Raw genomic sequence first — 18926 nt, 5'->3', positions numbered from 1 at the left:
ACCTCAAAGAATCCTCAAGAAAACTACTGAAACTAATAGAAGAGTTCAGCAGAGTATCAGGATACAAGACAAACATACAAAAATCCGTTGGATTCCTCTACACCAACAAAGAGAACATCAAAGTGGAAATCACCAAATCAATACCATTTACAGTAGCTCCCAAGAAGATAAAATACTTAGGAATAAATCTAACAAGAGACGTAAGACCTGTGCACAGAAAACTGTGAGACACTACTGCCAGAAACCAAAAGAGACCTACATACCTTGCTCATGGATAGGAAGACTCTACATTGTAAAAATGTCTGTTCTACCAAAAGTGGTCTATAGATACAACTCAATTCCAATCCAAATTCCAATGACATATTTTAATGAGATGGAGAAACAAATCACCAACTTCATACGGAAGGGAAAGAGGCCCCGGAGAAGTAAAGCATTACTGGAAAAGAGCATATTTTTAGATTTTAGAACATATTATACCGCCACAGTAGTCAGAACAGCCTGGTACTGGCACAACAACAAACACATAGACCGATGGAACAGAATTGAGAATCCAGACATAAATCCATCCACATATGAGCAGCTGATACTTGACAATGGCCCAAAGTCAGTTAAATGGGGAAAAGACAGTATTTTTAACAAATGGTGCTGGCATAACTGGATATCCATCTGCAAAAAAATGAAACAAGACCCATACTTCAGACCATGTGCAAAAACTAACTCAAATTGGATCAAAGACCTAAATATAAAATCTAAAATGATAAAGATCATGGAAGAAAAAATAGGGACAATGCTAGGAGCCCTAATAGATGGCATAAACGGTATACAAGACATTACTACCAATGCAGAAGAGAAACTAGATAACTGGGAGCTCCTAACAATGAAATGCCTATGCTCATCCAAAGACTTCACCAAAAGAATAAAAACATTACCTACAGACTGGGAAAAAGTTTTTAGCTATATTTCCAATCAGCATCTGATTCCAAAAATCTACATGATATTGCAAAAACTCAACAAAAAGACAAATAACCCAATTAAAAAATGAGCAAAGAATATGAACAGACGCTTCACCAAAGAAGACATTCAGGCAGCTAACAGATACATGAGGAAATGGTCATGATCATTAGCCATTAGAAAAATGCAAATCAAAACTACAAAAGTCCAACAAGGCTGGCATTAATCCAGAAAACACAAAATAATAAATGTTGGAGAGCTTGTGGAGAGATTGGAACACTTATACACTGCTAGCGGGAATGTCAAATGGTACAACCACTTTGGAAATTGATTTGCTGCTTCCTTAAAAAGCTAGAAATAGAACTACCATACGATCTAGCAATCCCATTTCTTGGAATATATCCTAAAGAAATAAGAGCCTTTACACGAACAGATAAATGCACACCCATGTTCATTGCAGCACTGTTTACAATAGCAAAAAGATGGAAACAACCAAGGTGCCCATCAACGAATGGATAAATAAATTAGAGTATATTCACGCAATTGAATACTACATATCAATAAAGAACTGATGAATCTGTGAAACATTTCATAACGTGGAGGAATCTGAAGGCATTATGCTGAGTGAAATTAGTTAGTTGCAAAAGGACAAATATTGTATGAGACCACTATTATAAGAACTCAAGAAATAGTTTAAACACAGAAGAAAATATTCTTTATGGTTACGAGGATGGGGAGGGAGGGAGGGAGAGGGATTTTCACTAATTAGATAGACAAGGACTATTTTAGGTGAATGGAAAGATAACACGCAATATAGGAGAGGTCAGCACAACTGGACTAAACTAAAAGCAAAGAAGTTTCCTCAATAAACCAAACTCTTTAAAGACCAGAGTAGCAGGGGTGGATGTCTGGGGGCCATGGTTTCAGGGGACATCTAGGTCAATTGGCATAATAAAATCTATTAAGAAAGCATTCTGCATCCCACTTTGGTGAGTGGCCTCGGGTCTTAAACGCTAGCGAGTGGCCATCTAAGGTCAATTGATCTCAGCCCACCTGGAGCAAAGGAGAATGAAGAACACCAAAGACACAAGGTAATTATGAGTCCAAGAGACAGAAAGGGCCACATAAATCAGAGACTACATCAGCCTGAGACCAGAAGAACTAGATGGTGCCTGGCTACAATCGATGACTGCTCTGACAGGGAACACAACAAAGAATCCGTGATGGAGCAGGAGAGCAGTGGGATGCAGACCTCAAATTCTTGTAAAAAGACCAGACTTAATGGTCTGACTGAGACTAGAAGGACCCCAGAGGTCATGGTCCCCAGACCTTCTGTTAGCCCAGAACTGGAACCATTCCCAAAGCCAACTCTTCATACAGGGATTAGACTGGACTATAAGATAGAAAATGATACTGGTGAGGAGTGAGCTTCTTGGGTCAAGTAGACACATGAGACTATGTCGGCAGCTCATGTCTGGAGGGGAGATGAGAAGGCAGAGGGGGACAGGAGCTGGTGAAAAGGCCATGGGGAATACGGGTGCAGAGAAGGAATGGCCTGTCTCATTAGTGGGAGAGCAACTAGGAGTACATCCACACAAAAAAACCCATTGCCATCGAGTCGATTCCGACTCATAGCGACCCTATAGGACAGGGTAGAACTGCCCCATAGAGTTTCCAAGGAGCACCTGGCGTATTTGAACTGCTCGCCTTTTGGTTAGCAGCCGTAGCAGGAGTACATAGCGAGGTGTATATAAATTTTTGTATGAGAGACTTGATTTGTAAACTTTCACTTAAAGCATAATAAAAAAAACTCATGAAAAGGTTTACACACAGAAAGAATCTTTGATGGTTATGAGGGAGAGGAGAGGTGGGGAGGGAAAAACACTAACTAGATAGGAGTAAGGTGGTAATTTTCGTGAAGGGTAAGATACTACACAATACTGGGGAAATCAGCACAACTTGACTAAGGCAAAGTCCCAGAACCTTCACAGACACATCCAAACTCCTTGAGGGACCAAGTTAGTGGCTGAGGGCTGGGAACCATGGTCTCAGGGAACACTTAGCTCAATTGGCCTAGTATAATTTATAAAGAAAATGTTCTAATTCTGACTGTGGTGGGTAGCATCTGGGGTTCTAAAAGCCTGTGAGCGGCCGTCTAGATACATCTACTGGTCACATTCTGGCTGGAGCAAAGGAGAATGAAGAAAAGCAAAGACAAAAGGGAAAGATTAGTCCAAAGGACTAATGGAACACAACTACCCCAGTTCCACCAGACCGAGCCTAGAACAATTAGATGGTGCCCGGCTGCCACCACCAACTGCTCTGACAGGGATCACAATAGAGGGTCCTGGACAGAGTGGGAGAAAAATGTAGCCAAAGTCCAAATTCTCAAAAAAAAAAAAAAAGTCCAGAATGCTGGTCTGACAGAGACTGGAGAAACCTTGAGAGTATGGCTCTACACCCTTTTAACTCAGTACCGAAGTCACTCTCAAGTTTAACTCTTCAGCCAAAGATTAGTCAGGTCTATAGGGCAAACAGTGACATACCCGAGGAAAGTGCTTCGTAGTTCAATCATGTATACGAGACTAAATGGGCACACAAGCCCAAAAGTGAAGGCAGGAAGGGATAGGAAAACTGGATGAATGGAAAATTATAAAAAAAGTATTTTCTACCAAAACCGATCTATAGATTTAATGCAATTCTGATCCAAATTCCAACAACATTTTTTAGTGAGATGGAGAAACAAATCACCAACTTCAATTGGAAGGGAAAGGGGCTCCAGATAAAGGAAGTATTACTGAAAAAGAAGAACAAAGTGGGAGGCCTTAACTCTACCAGATTTTAGAACCTAGTATACCAGCACAGTAGTCAAAATGGCCTGGAACTGTACAACAACAGATACATAGACCAATGGAGCAAAATTGAGAATCCAGACATAAATCCATCCTCATATGAGCAGTTGATATTTGACAAAGGCCCCAAAAGATTTAAATGGGGGAAAAGACAGTCTTTTTAACAAATGGTGCTGGCATAACTTCATATCCATTTGCAAAAAAACAAAACAAAGCCCATACCTCACTCCATGTAGAAAAATGAGCTCAGGCTGGATCAAAGGCCTACATAGAAAAACTAAAACAGTAAAGATTATGAAAGAAAAAATAGGGACAGCGTTAGGAGCCCTAATACATGGCATAAACAGTATACAAAATATTACTAACAATGCAGAAGAATAATTAAGGGCTCCTAAAAATCAAACACCTATGCTCATCCAAAGACTTCACCAAAAGAATAAAAAGATTGCCTACAGACTGGGAAAAAGTTTTTAGCTGTGACATTTCCGATCAGCACCTGATCTCTAAAATCTGTATGATACTGCAAAAACTCAACTACAAAAAGACAAATAACCCAATTTAAAAAATGGGCAAAAGATATGAACAGACCCTTCACTAAAGAAGACATTCCCGGAGCTAACAGATACATGAGGAGATGCTCAGGATCATTAAACCCACTGCCGTTGAGTCGATTCCACGATCATTAGCCATTAGAGAAATGCAAATCAAAACTACAATGAGATTCCATCTCACTCCAACAAGGCTGGCATTACTCCAAAAAATACAAAATAATAAATGTTGGAGAGGCTGTGGAGAGATTGGAACACTTTTACACTGCTGGTAGGAATGTAAAATGGTACAACCACTTTGGAAATTGATTTGGCACTTCCTTAAAAAGCTAGAAATAGAACTACTATATGATCCAGCAATCCTGCTCCTTGGAATATATCCTAGAGAAATAAGAGCCTTTACACAAACAGATATATGCACACCCATGTTCATTGCAGCATTGATTACAATAGCAAAAAGCTGGAAACAACCAAGGTGCCCATCAACGGATGAATAAATTATGGTATATTCACACAATGGAATACTGTGCATTGATAAAGAACAGTGATGAATCTGTGAAACATTTCATAACATGGAGAAATCTGGAAGGCATTATGCTTAGTGAAATTAGTCAGTTGCAAAAGGACAAATATTATGTGAGACTACTTTTATAAGAACTCGAGGAATAGCTTAAACAGAGAAGAAGACATTCTTTGATGGCTACAAGAAGGGGAAGGGAGGGAGTGTGGGAGAGGGGTATTCACTAATTAGATAGTAGATAAGAACTACTTTAGGTGACGGGAAAGACAACACAATACAAGGGAGGTCAGCACAACTGGACTAAACCAAAAGCAAAGAAGCTTCCTGAATAAACTGAATGCTTCGAAGGCCAGTGTAGCAGGGGCAAGGGGTTTGGGGATCGTGGTTTCAAGGGACATTTAAGTCAACTGGCATAATAAAATCTATTAAGAAAACATTCTGCATCCCACTTTGGAGAGCGGTGTCTGGGGGCTTAAACACTAACAAGCAGCCATCTAAGATGCATCAATTGGCCTCAACTCACCTGGAGTAAAGGAGAATGAAGAACACCAAAGACACAAGGTAATTATGAGCCCAAGAGACAGAAAGGACCCCATAAACCAGAGACTACATCAACCTGAGACCAGAAGGGCTAGATGGTGCCTGGCTATAACCGATGACTGCCCTGACAGGGAACACAACAGAGAACCCCTGAGGGAGCAGGAGAGCAGTGGAGTGCAGATTCCAAATTCTCGTGAAAAGACCAGACTTACTGGTCTGACTGAGACTGGAATGACCCCGGTGGTCATGGCCCCCAGACCTTCTGTTGGCCCAGGACAGGAATCATTCCCAAAGCCAACTCTTCAGACACGGACTGGACTGGACAATGGGTTGGAGAGGGATGCTGGTGAGGAGTGAGCTTCTTGGATCAGGTGGACACTTGAGACTATGTTGGCACCTCCTCTCTGGAGGGGAAATGAGAGGGTAGAGGGGGTTAGAAGCTGGCGAAATGGACACAAAAGAGAGAGTGGAGGGAGAGAGTGGGCTGTCTCATTAGGGAGAGAGCAATTGGGAGTATGTAGCAAGGTGTATATAAGTTTTTGTGTGAGAGACTGACTTGATTTGTAAACTTTCACTTAAAGGACGATAATTTTTTTTTTTAAAAAAAGAATGATTTAATAGAGAGGAATGTTTTGATGAAGCAAGACAGACAAGGAGAGTTGCTGAGAAGATATCCTCAAGTACGTGAGAAAGGACGAGATCTAGTGGACGGCTTGGCTTAGGCTGGTGGATGATTTATAATCTTAAGGTTGTGGGGAAATTACAAGCGTATGCAGATAGAGGGTTGATTTGGGGGTGGGCATTCACAGAGGTCTTATGATTGCTTCAGTTTTCTCAGAGAAACAGGAAGTGAAGTCATTGGCTCTGAGTGAAGATAGGAAGGAAGCTCTTGGAGGTTGGAGGAAAAATTAAAAAGAGTTGTCCAGGAGAAGGGGAGATGAGTAGACTGTGTAGATTTTTTTTCTTCTTTCATTTTTTTTCCCCAATAGCTAATGTCCAGCTTAATGCCAGCATGCAGTAGATGCTCAATACATATTTATTGATTTCAGAACTGGAATCATACCTATAAAACCAGTTGCTGTCGAGTCAACTCTGACTTGTGGCAACCTCACGTGTCAAAGTAGAGCCATGCTCCATAGAGTTTTCAATGGCTGAGTTTTCGGCAGTAAATCACCAGGCCTTTCTGAGTGTACCTCTGGGTGGACTCTAATTAGCAACCTTTCTATTTGCACCTCTAACCATATATGGCACTTCACTTTGTACCAGGCACTGGTCTAAGTGCCTTGCCTATTTAATCCTCAGCTGTGTATATGGCATTTACAGTAATAAGACTGGCCAGACTCACCAAGGGAACAAAAAGTATTTATACTAGTATTAGTATGCTCAGATTACAGAATAAAACAGATTTAAGAAGTCCCGTAACTTGCCTGAGGTTGGTAGGCCGGTAGGGGGCAGTGTGGAGATGTGAATCTCTGCCTGCGTGGCTCTCAAGCCCAAGCCTGTAACCTCTGCCACAGACTTTGTCGTGTCCTACCTCTCCATCTTTAATATGAGCCATCTGAGGTCCAGATTGCTTGTCACACATGTCAAAGCTGAGACTGGAACATAAGCCTTCTCTCAGTTCATTGCTTTTCCCACCACCGTCCCTGAAATCCATCCTGTCCTGGGATCTGTCTGTAGTCCAGTTCCCATCAACACCCTTTAGCATCACACTCTTTTAGTCATAGGAACAAAGAGCTGGTCAGTTGAGGGGATCGTGCCTGCACTGACACAGCCATCCAGGAGAGGGCAGCCATGTGCATAAACAGGCCTGCCCCACCCACGGGCTGGCGGCTATCTCAGGCTTCTTTTTCCAGGCTTTCACCCTAAAGCCAGGGCACCTGATTCTTGGGAGAATGTTTGTTTAAAGTGGTGATTCTCAACCAGGGACGACCAACCTTCCCGTCCCCCAGGGAATGTTTTCATTGCGTAGAAATATTTTTGATTATCATAGCCGGGGAGGGATGGGGGGTGCTACTGGCACCCAGTGGGTAGAGGCCAGAGATGCTGCTAAACATCCTACAATGACCAAGACAGCCCCCCCATAATGAAGAGAATTACCTAGTCCAAAAAGTCAGTCAGTGCTGAAGTTGAGAAACCCTGCCCTAAAGTAAAAGCTAAGCAGCCTAGTAAAAAAAAAATCCAAAGGAACAAATAGAAATTGGCTTCCATAGGATGTTCAAAAACAAGAGCGATCACTCCAAAGTAACTTGTTGGTTCTGCTTCCTCAGGGAATGTCAAAGGTCTCCACGGCCTAAATGGATCTCGACTTATCATTTTAGCTGCTCCACTCGCTGACCACTGTCCCCAGCGTTGCCAGGCTGGGACGTGTATGACTGCACCATTGACACACAGGGCAGCCAAGTGGAGCGAAGGTTCTCCCTCAGCATCCAGGCCGTTCGTATGTGCCTTTTGTTGGTGTCTGAGGAAACCATTTTTCCTATTCTGTGAAAATGTCAAACCCTGTGTGATGTTGTGAACCTATTCTTGTGTAACTGCAGTCCGTCGCAGGGACTCATGGGCCTTGTAGGAGGAGCAGTGTGCTTGTCCGCTGACCCGCAGCACTTGTGATATTTCAGAGAGCACGTCTCAAAGTCTCCACCGGCCTCATCAACCTCAACATGTGCTCTATTTGTGGCGGGTCAGCTCCTTTGGAGTCAGGAATTTTTTTTCTGAAACACGCCCAATTTCGAAAAGCATAACCATTTATCAGCGCCTTACCTGAATTTTCTTTTTCTTACCTGAAACAGATTGCCTCCCAGCCAAAATATGCCTAGTATTTGATAAAATATAAACTTCTCTCTGTAAATAGAGTTGTTGCGCTCTTTCTCACAATGTAACTCTTGTTCAGCAGAGTGTAAGGAATGAAAACCAGCCTTAGTCTGTGGGATCAGTGTTGCTCTACAGCATGATTATCTTCTCCCACTTCCTTTGCACACAGATCCTGTTGTGTTTAAAAATAGATAAATGATAAACCTAAAAATAGCTATGACAGGAAATGTGAAACCATCTTTAAATGCTGTTCAAGTTGTGTCTCCAATGACAAAAGTGCTCATCCTCTTACTTATGATAAGTTATTTTGAATAAACCCATTGCCATCGAGTCAATTCCGACTTATAGCAACCCTACAGGACAGAGCAGAACTGCCCCATAGGGTTTCCTAGGCTGTGATCTTTACAGAAGCAGACTGCCACATCCTTCTCCTGTAGAGTGGCTGATGGTTGAACCGCCAACCTTTTGGTTAGCAGCTGAGTGCTTAACCACTGCATCACCAGGGCATAAATAAATTATTTAAAAATCCATAGCAGAAGGCCATCTAGAAATCAAATGCAGCCACAGAGACTGGGATTTGGATTTAAAAGTGTCTGCAGAGTTAATTTGAAGACTTCTTTGGATGAGGGAAAAGGAAGCAGGGAACAGCCCCATGTGAACGGCAGAGCGCTATTAGAACTACCCTGCCCGCGTCAGTTTGATACAGTACTGAGCTCCTGAAATTTAATAATAATAATTACCATCATCACCTATGGAGTGATATTTCTGTGAGCCAGGCCCTATACTAGGTACTTACCAGGTAATCTCACGCCATCTAAATCGGGAAATGAGTATTACAGATGAAGATACTGATACTCCCAGCAGCCAAATAGCTTGTCCCAGGCCAAGCAGGAAGAAGCGAAGCTGAGATTTAAAATTAGGAGGCTTAACGATGAGGCCCAGTAGACAGTTTATATGTGTTAGGAGAGCTTGCTCTTTAAATAAGACCTGAAATGAATCTCTTTGAAAAAAAAAATGAAGATCCTTGTCTCTTTTACAAAGCCCAAACGTTTGGTGAAGTAGGTTTTTAGAACACAGTCCTGACAGCTTTGTGTGGTGTCATCATCATAACAAGTTTAGTTTGCCTCACAAAGTGGTGGGGTAGAAAAATTGTGGGTTTTAGAGTCTGATGTGCCCGGGTTTATATTCCCCATCTACCAATAAGGAGCAGTGAAGACTTTACCAAAGGTACTTGTTTCTTCCAAACCTCAGTCTCCACGTCTATAATGAGGGACTAGTGTCAGTACTGGGAAACCCTGGTGGCGTAGCGGTTAAGTGCTACGGCTGCTAACCAAAGGGTCGGCAGTTCAAATCCACCAGGCGTTCCTTGGAAACTGGATGGGGCAGTTCTACTCTGTCCTATAGGATCGCTATGAGTCGGAATCGACTCGACGGCACTGGGTTACTGGAAGTGTCAGTATTAGAGGACATGAAATGTCTTGCAAATTGCCTACAATCCATTGCTGCAGTTACTGTTGTTGGTGTTATTTACAAGTTGAATGTGTGTTCTTCGAATTGTGGTGGGTACTTCAAACTTTATGCTGGCGTCTATGTTCCACGTGAGGCTGAAGGCCGAGCATGAGGGAGGGAGACTTGTTGAACCATCTTCCAGTCTTTTGCTTAGGAAAACTTTGGTGTGAAACATGTTTATGTTTTAAACTTTAGGAGCTGCACGGGTCATTGAAGGTGGCCAAGTGGAATATAAGCCTTTTTGGGGCATTCGGTATATGTGGTGGTACCATTTAATTGGCCTCATTTGGACGAGCGAATTCATCCTCGCGTGCCAGCACATGACTGTCGCTGGGGCTGTGGTTACTTGTTATTTCAACAGGTAGGTCCAGCATTTTACTCCTCTTGGTTTGTCTGTTTGGCTCATGTTGGGCATTACAAAAGATAGTTTGGGAGTTTTGACATAACCTTTACAAGGGGTTGGCAAGAGTAAAAGACAGCTAAAAATTAGACTGGATGCACATTTGGTGGTGAGAAAGTAAACCTGTCGATTTCCAAGACCTTTTGCTAGAACATTCAGACAGATGCCAAAAAGAGAAGTGATCGTATTGCTGAGAATTGAAAGATACCTGAAAGGAAGGATTGGTCTCTCATGTAAATATCCATTTTTTAATTGTTTTATTGTGGTACAAAATATATATAACAAAACATTTGCCATTTGCAAAACAATTTAATGTTTTTATGTGCACAGTCAGTGACACTGATTAGATTCCTTATGTTGTACAGCCCTTACTACCAAATTACTCCATCACCATCAACAGAAACTCAGTGCCCCCTAAGCAATGACAACCCTTTCCCTGCCCCTCCCACACCTGCTAACCACCAATAAACTTTGGTCTGTATATGTTTCATATTCTAGGTATTTCATATAAGTGGGATCTTACAGTATCTGTCCTTTTGTGACGGACTTATTTCACTTAGTATAGTGTTCGCCTGTATTGTGGCATGTATCAGGACTTCATTTTTCTTTGTAGCTGAATAGTGTTCAATAGTATGTGTAGACCACATTTTGCTTATTCATTCAGCTGTTGATGAACGTCTAAGTTGTTTCCACCTTTGGATATTATGGTAAATAGTCATTTCTGTTGACTTAGAACTTAAAAAAAAAAATTACTGGTCTATTTTGAACACACTTCAATAAGTTCTGTGAGCCTCATTTTATGCTATGTAAAATGAGAAGAATATTTGCTTGGAAAACAATTTAAATCTTAAAGGAGTTGTATGTCATTATAAAATACAATTAATGTTCATGTAACCCGTTGCCATCGAGTCGATTCCAACTTGCAGTGACCCTACAGGATACAGTAGAATTGTCCCACAGGGTTTCCAAGGATCACCTGTTGGATTCAAATTGCTAACCTTTTGGTTAGCAGCCGAACTCTTAACCACTGTGCCACCAGGGTTTCCAGTGTTCATATAGTTACCAAAAAAATACCAAACCTCTTGCCATCGAGTTGTTTCCAACCCATACTGACCCTACGGGACGGAGTAGAACTGCCCCTTAGGGTTTCCAAGGAGTGGCTGGTGGATTCAAACTGGTGACCTTTTGGTAAGCAGCCAAGCTCTTAACCACTGCGCCACCAGGGTTCCTCATATGGTTAAGTACTATTGAATTAATTACTTGCTTCTGTGTTCATCATGATATTTAAAGTGTTTATACCCCATTACCTCATCAAAATAATTGAGGAGACACACACACATCTAAGCCCTTTACCTCTTGTTTGTATGTGTAACTCTCTATGGGGCAATGATAAGATGGCAGGCAAGAAGAGCATGGCCAGGACAATGATAGGGTTGGACTCAGGCAGGAAGTTTACTCCCGATAGGGCTGATCCTCCTGTAGTCTCTCCAACCAAATGAGGAGATAAACATGAGTGTTCATGGGGTTAACCAAGGCAACCAGGGATGATTCATACCGGAGAGCAGTTACCTCCTGCTGATAAAGAGCACTGTGGGTTTTTAATATAGTGGTGCCGTTGGGGAGCCTCCCTCATTAAAGACTCTAGAGGACCCACGAAGAGCCTGGTTCTCTGGGCACTGAGAACCTCTAAGCAGCTGGAGGTGGGTGGTGTTTGTTGCTTCTGTGTAGGAGAGGAGGGGTTATTATAACGACATTGGCTGGCAGGTAGCATCTGTCTGACTACAGTGCTTTTTGAGTTATCTTAGAATAACTACACAAGGCGTCTTCAATGAAGGCTTTTGATTTGAAACATCTTTTGATTGGATTTCCAGTTAAGCATATGCATTTATCTCCACCCCTCCTACCCCCAAAAATGTGAAAGAGTTAAAAAGACATGAACACACAAGGACATTGAGAAACAGAGAGGCAGTGGCAGTGATTAAGAGACATCAACCAGAGGCCGAAAGGTGAAGAGAGGAGGGACAAATGCTGACAATCAACAGACTGGGGAAAAAAGCTGAGAGGCCTGCCTGTCTTATGTGTTGTGTAGGTGAGGGCATACGAATAAGATCCAGGCTGACTTGAGCCACAAAGCTTAGAAAAGCTCAGAAATTCAAGTGTAAAATGTGCTTCCAGAGATTAGTTAGAAGTCTTCCTAAGAAGCAGTTAGACCCCCAGCATGTTCCTTCACATCAGCAAAAGACTGGAGGTTTGCTCTCTGGAAATACAAACCTGCAAGCATGTGGACTTAGTGTCTGGTGTGGCTGGGGCAAGGCTCTGAACTGAATACAGGGTGGGGGGAGTTAAAGTTGAAATACTGACTAACGAGGACAACCCCCCACCAACTCAAATTCGAGTCAGGTTTATATCCTCTAGTAGGAGGTTGGAAGATTATTTCCCTGGAGAAACTGTCGAATCCCAAATAAAGACCTGTAGATAGTGCCATACGGGGGTTCCTCAATGAAGTGGCTTGGTTCCCTGACTCTTAAACAGACAGGAAATCTCAACAGTCAATGAGCAGTGCCCCTCACAGAGCTCCCAGTTCACTCTCCAGTGCCCCACTCTTAAATATGAACTTTTTGTGAACAGTTATTAAACATTTGAATAAAGCTTCTAGTAAAAGAAAGAGATCAAAATGAACAAAACAATTTACAGAAAACTGAGACAATGCAGGTAACAAAAGAAAACTACAAAAAACAAACAGAACTATAATATCTTAAAGAAATATTGCATCCATTAAATAAGAACCAAAACAAAACAAAAAAAAGGAATAACGAGAGAACGAGAAAGACCTCTTAGTAAAAAAAAAAAAAAAGATTGCAAAAGTCAAAAATTACTATTGAAGGATTGAAACATAAAGCTGAAGAACTCTTCCAGAAGGTAGATCAAAAAGACAAGGAGATGGAAAAGAAATGTGAAAAGATGAAAAGTTAGAAGATAAATCCAGGGAGACCCAATATTGAATCAATATGAATTCCAGAAATAGAGAACAAAGAAAAAAGAGGAGGAATTATCAAAGAAAAATTTCCAGGCCTGGAGGACATGAGTAAAGAGAAGATCCTAGAAGCTTCCAGAGGGAAAAACAGGTCACATGCAAAGGATCAAGAATCAGAATGGGATCTGACTTTTCAACAGCAACTCTAAATCAGGAAGACAGTGGAGCAAGGCTGCCAAAATTCTCAGGAAAGATTATTTCCAACCTAAGAATTCTGAACCTGTCCATATTATCAATCAAGGGTAAAGGAGAATAAGGCTATATTCAGTCATGTAAAGTCCCAAAAGATTCCTCTTCCATAAATCCTTTCTCAGGTAAGATTTTACCCACTGAAACTAATGAGTAAGCCAAGGAGGAAGACATGAGTTCCAGGACACAGGGGCTCCAAAACAGACAAGAAGGGCAGGGAATTCCCAGGAGGGTAGCTGTGCAGCTGGCATAGAAAGCAACCTGACCAGGGTGGAGCAGGAGGGCAGTGGGCTCAGTTTCTTAAGAACAGAAACTGAGACTGAGACAATACCCGATGTGTTGACACATATTGAGAAATAATTCACACTTTGGTGAAGCTTTTGGGGAAGCGTATGGAAAACCAAGTGAGAAAAGGAGTGCGAAATAGTTGTTAACTTCAGGAAACACCAAAAGTTGTACAGGAGAGGAAATATAATTGGAGTACGTTACTCAGATCAGTTGTGAATGCTATTCATGTACTGATAATGCAAACACTAAACATTAACTAAAAACTACAGTATAAGTATATGGGGGTGGGAGGATGGGAAATTATGTGTTGGCAGAGGAGGTGGTGAGGCTGTGTAAGAGAACCAAACCTTCATCTTCCACAGTCGGCCGTTGGTAAATAATACCTAAAGCTGAAGAATGTAAAAAATAGCTCTAGGAACATCTCATCTAGAAGTACAGAGTGAGTACCAGAAAAACAACTAAAATAAAGGGAGAGAGAATTAGGGGTGGAGGAAGAAAACTGCTATTTGTTCTGTTCAGTCTAGTAGTACTATTTGACTTTTCAATATATTTCATGTATGATCTTCATATAAAACTAATTCAAAATAAAATGCATAGTGATTCATTTTTAACATTACTATTCCATTTGCTAAAGAGTCCTGCTTTCTTTTTGATTTTCTGCGTAGTTTTGAAATTTCAGGGTTTTTCCTTATCTAAAGTTCAGAATTCTGTAATCCTGTGTTCTGACCTGCAGGTAGGGTGAGGATCAGTAAATACAGCGAGATGCATTCATCTTTGTCATTCATTTAAAGCACTAAGAGGGCTGAAGAGTTCATACAAAGACCATCAAGTACCAGTATATGAGCAGCCTGTAACATTTACCTTTACAGCCATTTGCTGAAAGAGATGTCAACTGAGAGGCATAAAGATGCTGTGCAGATGTGACAGGAGGGAGCTACAAGTGTTCAACTTGAAGAAGGGACATTTGAGCTGTGACTTCATCATCATTTTCAGATATTCAAAAGGTGGTTTCCAGATGTTTCCGGGTCTGCTGAGAAGCCCATGAGGAAATGGATTCATAGCAGAGCCTAAGGAATTTAGACAGGTGACTGAGATGAATTCCCTAACCCTAACGAGAGTTCCTTATTTAGGTACACCTGATTCAAGCCAAGGAAAACCAAAAAGGATCGATGCCTTTGAATTATGGTGTTGGTGAAGAATATTGAATATACCATGGACTGCCAGAAGAACAAACAAATCTGTCTTGAAAGAAGTACAGCCAGAATGCTTCTTAGAATCAGTGATGGCAAGACTTTGTCTCACATACTTTGGACATGTTATCAGGAGGGACCAGTCCCTGGAGAAGGACATATGCTTGGTAAAGTACAGGGTCAGTGAAATGGAGGAAGACCCTCAAAAAGATGGATTGACACAGTGGCTGCAACAGTGAGCTCAAACATAGCAACTGTTATGAGGATAGCACAGGACCGGGCAGTGTTTCATTCTGTCACTCATGGGGCCACTGTGAGTTGGAACCAACTCGATAGCAGCTAACAACAACAACAGTTACTGAAGACAAATAAAGAGTTCTGTTCTTGATAATAAAGACAGCTTACACTCTCTGTAGAATTGGAAAGATGAAACTTATAGCCTCGCCCCAGCCCTCCCAACCCCATCTTACAGTGATTTTGTTGGAAGAAATTGCAGTAAGAGATATGGTCTCTTTGGGGACCACACAGTTCACATTTCTTTCAGGATCACCTTTACATTAGAGGCCATCCATCCTATGCAGCTGTTACTGGCCCAGGAACCTCAGCATAAAATAAATTTTCCATAGTGAGCACTAGTCCGAAGTCCATAGCTGGTGGAAATAGTTAACACTCATGTCTGCTAACTGAAAGATTGGAGGTTTGAATCCACCCAGAGGCTCCTCAGAAGAAGGGCCTGGTAATCTACTTCTGAAAAATCAGCCATTGAAAACTCTGTGGAGCACAGTTCTGCTCTGACACACGTGGGATCACCACAAGTTGGAATCAGCTTGAAGGCAGCTGGTTGGTTACGGCTGATGTAACGAAAGCTCAAACTTGCTCCTAGGACCCTGAAGTTGCTTACTTAGTTTATGCTCTGTGTCATCCAGGGGGACTAGTAGTTACAAAACAGTACTTATAACCATGACCCAAAGGTGTTATAGGACTTGGATGGATCAAACCACTAACCCTTTGTCCCTGACTTGAGTTTGTCCAGCGACTTGAATTTAAGTTGTGTTCTGGGGATCTGGCTCAGTGGCACAGAGCCAGGCACCTTCAGTGCTTTCAAGGCACTCACCGTTTAAAGCAAAGGGGACACTGGGTTTCATTGTGCACATATACATCCTGGAGTCTCCCTACCCACTACCACTGCCTGCCACCAACCACAGAGTTGGGGTACATGTGGCCCAGTCAGAATGTGCTCCCTGAAGAGGAGATGAGTAAGCCTCCTAATAAACTCATCACTGAGTTGCCCAAAATGTCTAACGCTTTTGCCATCCCTTAGGCCAGTACTCACAATATAGGTAGTTCAGGGAAAAGTATTATTTTAAGCCTCACCAGGTATCATCAGATCCTCTTCCTGAAGGCAGGCTTTGCTGGTTGTTACAGAGAGACGGCCAAAGGCACTAGCCATATAGACAGTACAGAGGGGGAGGAATGACAGGATGATGTGAAAACTCAGCTGTTGACCGTCTAGAACCTTTGCATCTTCTTCCAGCCAAGCCCTGGAGAGCCTGGAGTCATAACCAGGATGTTACGAACCTGGGAAGTTGAGATAGTGCAGATACTCCACTGTCTGAAATGGCTAATCCCATTGCAGGGAAACCTCGGAAAGCTGAGACCTAACCCCCAGATTTCAGTACCTGCAGGAACAAACCCCACGGCCCCATTCACAGTGGCCCATGAATCATTTGTTTCCCTACGAGATGGAAAGCAGGTGTTGTCCTCTTCTCTCTGCATCCCCTCTTGAGTACCATAATAAGGTCTAAGGCACATAAATCTCCTAAATGGAAAAGTAAACATTCTTCCTTAAAAAAAAAAAAAAAAGGGGGGAGGAAAGGGAAAAAATGTGTCAGATTTTCCTGGCTCACACTACTCTTTTGGTTTATCAGATCAAAATGAATTCATATCAGCAATAGCTTCCCCGGCATTTCCTATTTTAAATAATATTGGGCTGAAACACACATCGCCTTTCTTGCGGGGCAACTGGCCTGCGGCTATCTGCTCCCAGTATTACTTCCATGTTCTCTGTTTCTTCTTGGATGATTTAAGTAACAGCAAAATACGGCCGTTGCCAACTCTTGAAACATTTCTGGCTGGTTTCCTTTCCTCCCTCAAAACCTAGGCTCTTGTCAAAACCTTGATTCATAGTGACTTGTTAGCAACCAGAGCAAGTTGTAGAATAATCCAGTATGAAGAAACCAAGCTTCCCTTGGAATCAGTGGAGTCGCTTCTCGGAAAAGAGCCTCATTTTCTAGAAGCGACATCAGCAGGAATTGAGCGGGTCAGTGGAGGGGTTGCCTCAGCCCTCCCTCCTTTGCTTTATCTTTTGCATTTGGGGTAGGGTGAAGGCTGCGCCCATTCAGTTCTTTCTTACTTTCTCCACTGCCTGTGGAACCATCTTGTACACATTCTTGGAAGCTGTGTCATGACAAATCCTGTAAATGATTCACATCGCAGTGACCTTTAAAGAGCAGAGTGGAAATCAGCTGGATTTCAGGAGCCTAGAGCAGTGCAGAAGCCAGCATCGGGGGCTCTTTCCTCCTGCGTGTTAAGCTGGAGCACATTGCTATCTCTCTGGCTGCCAAGTATGAGCCTGCTGGTTTGGTGATGACTTTAATTGCAAAGCTAATGCCAGTAGTATTTATGAATGCTCATGCATAACTTAAACCTTACATATTATTATATAATTAAATTTCTGAAAATGAGATTTATAGGCAACTGAAAAGATTAGTGGGGCGGGTAGGAGTTATGAAGAGCAAACCTATTTAACTCATCAGAATTCTTTTTTTTTTTTTTTTCTCTTCTGTATTTGTTTGCAGCTTGAGCACCACCAAAAGGAATTAAATTAGTCCCAAAATAATTTAACCTTAGCTTACCATGGGGTATAATAGAGCCCTGGTGGCACAGTGGTTAAGTGCCCGGCTGCTAACCAAAAGGTCGGCAGTTTGAACCTACCAGCAGCTCCTTGAGAGAAAGATATGGCAGTATGCTTCCGTAAAAGATTTACAGTCTTGGAAATTCTATGGGGCAGCTCCACTCTGTCCTTTAGGGTTGCTATGAGTCGAAATCAACTCAGAGGCACCTGACACAATGAGTTTGGGTTTTGGTACCATGGAGTATAAAAATGTACCAAATGCCTATTGCATCGCTGCTTTATAAACTGTTACCACTGTTGATTATTTGAACTAGAAGTTGTTTCATTGCTTTTTAAGTAGTGTTTTTAAAATGCTGTCTTTCTTGCCATTTCCCAGGAATAAAAATGACCCTCCTGATCACCCAATCCTATCGTCTCTCTCCATTCTTTGTTGCTACCATCAAGGAACAGTTGTAAAAGGCTCATTTTTAATCACTTTGGCGAGGATTCCAAGAATCATTCTCATGTACATTTATAACACTCTGAAAGAGAAGGTAAGGCAGCACCCTGATACATACCAGTCAGTGGTGGGTGCATGGCTTAATTACTGGGAAGTTAATTGCTGGAAACTACAGTGGGCGCACAGGCAGAAATGCGATCTGCTTCTGTGTCTTTCAGGTCTTCCTTCTCCAGCCAACCCCCAGCAAACCTTTTTGCCCAGTCTCAGTTTTGTTTATGGTTTTGTTTATGGTTTTGTTTGTTGGGTTTTCTCTAACATGGTGGGGTTAGGGTGGGGAGAGAGACATCTAGGAGTAATTCTGAGTTAGCTGGGTTTTCTTCTGATTTAAATGCTGAACAAATGGAATGAATTCTTAAGATAAAATTTAAACAGGTTTGGTGGGCCTTTATCATGCTTTAAAAAAAGAAAAAATACACTCTCAGATAAGGAGTAATATTTGTTTCTGTTTTAATGAGAGAATACTCCCTGCCTTTTGGGTTTTCTAGAGGGTGCCAAGGGCAGTTACTGGTGTGTAGGAGGGAGGGAAAGAGGGGGAGGGTGTGAATGAGTGTGTGTGTGTGTGTGTGTGTGTGTGTGAGTCCACTGGTCCACGTTTGCGCATGCTTGAGAGAGAGAAGTGGGCAAGCTAGCTGACCTAAATCTCAGCTCAAAAGACAGAAAACTGTAGGGCTTTTGTGCCTG

General features: G+C 42.1%; 1 protein-coding gene across 1 annotated transcript in view; it reads left to right on the top strand.

Moving 5' to 3' along the window:
• The window catches only part of SLC44A3 (solute carrier family 44 member 3), a 113848-nt gene that overhangs the window by 53640 nt on the left and 41282 nt on the right, over positions 1-18926 (top strand). The window contains exons 10-11 of the mRNA XM_003418452.4: positions 9927-10092; positions 18123-18279. Coding sequence (XP_003418500.2) covers positions 9927-10092; positions 18123-18279 — 323 coding nt within the window. The remainder of the gene's footprint in view (positions 1-9926; positions 10093-18122; positions 18280-18926) is intronic.

The sequence above is a fragment of the Loxodonta africana genome, chromosome 3, assembly GCF_030014295.1.
Source record: "Loxodonta africana isolate mLoxAfr1 chromosome 3, mLoxAfr1.hap2, whole genome shotgun sequence".
Taxonomy (NCBI): domain Eukaryota; kingdom Metazoa; phylum Chordata; class Mammalia; order Proboscidea; family Elephantidae; genus Loxodonta; species Loxodonta africana.
Note: the sequence above shows the minus strand (reverse complement) of the source record. Positions and strands in the feature narration are given on the sequence as shown.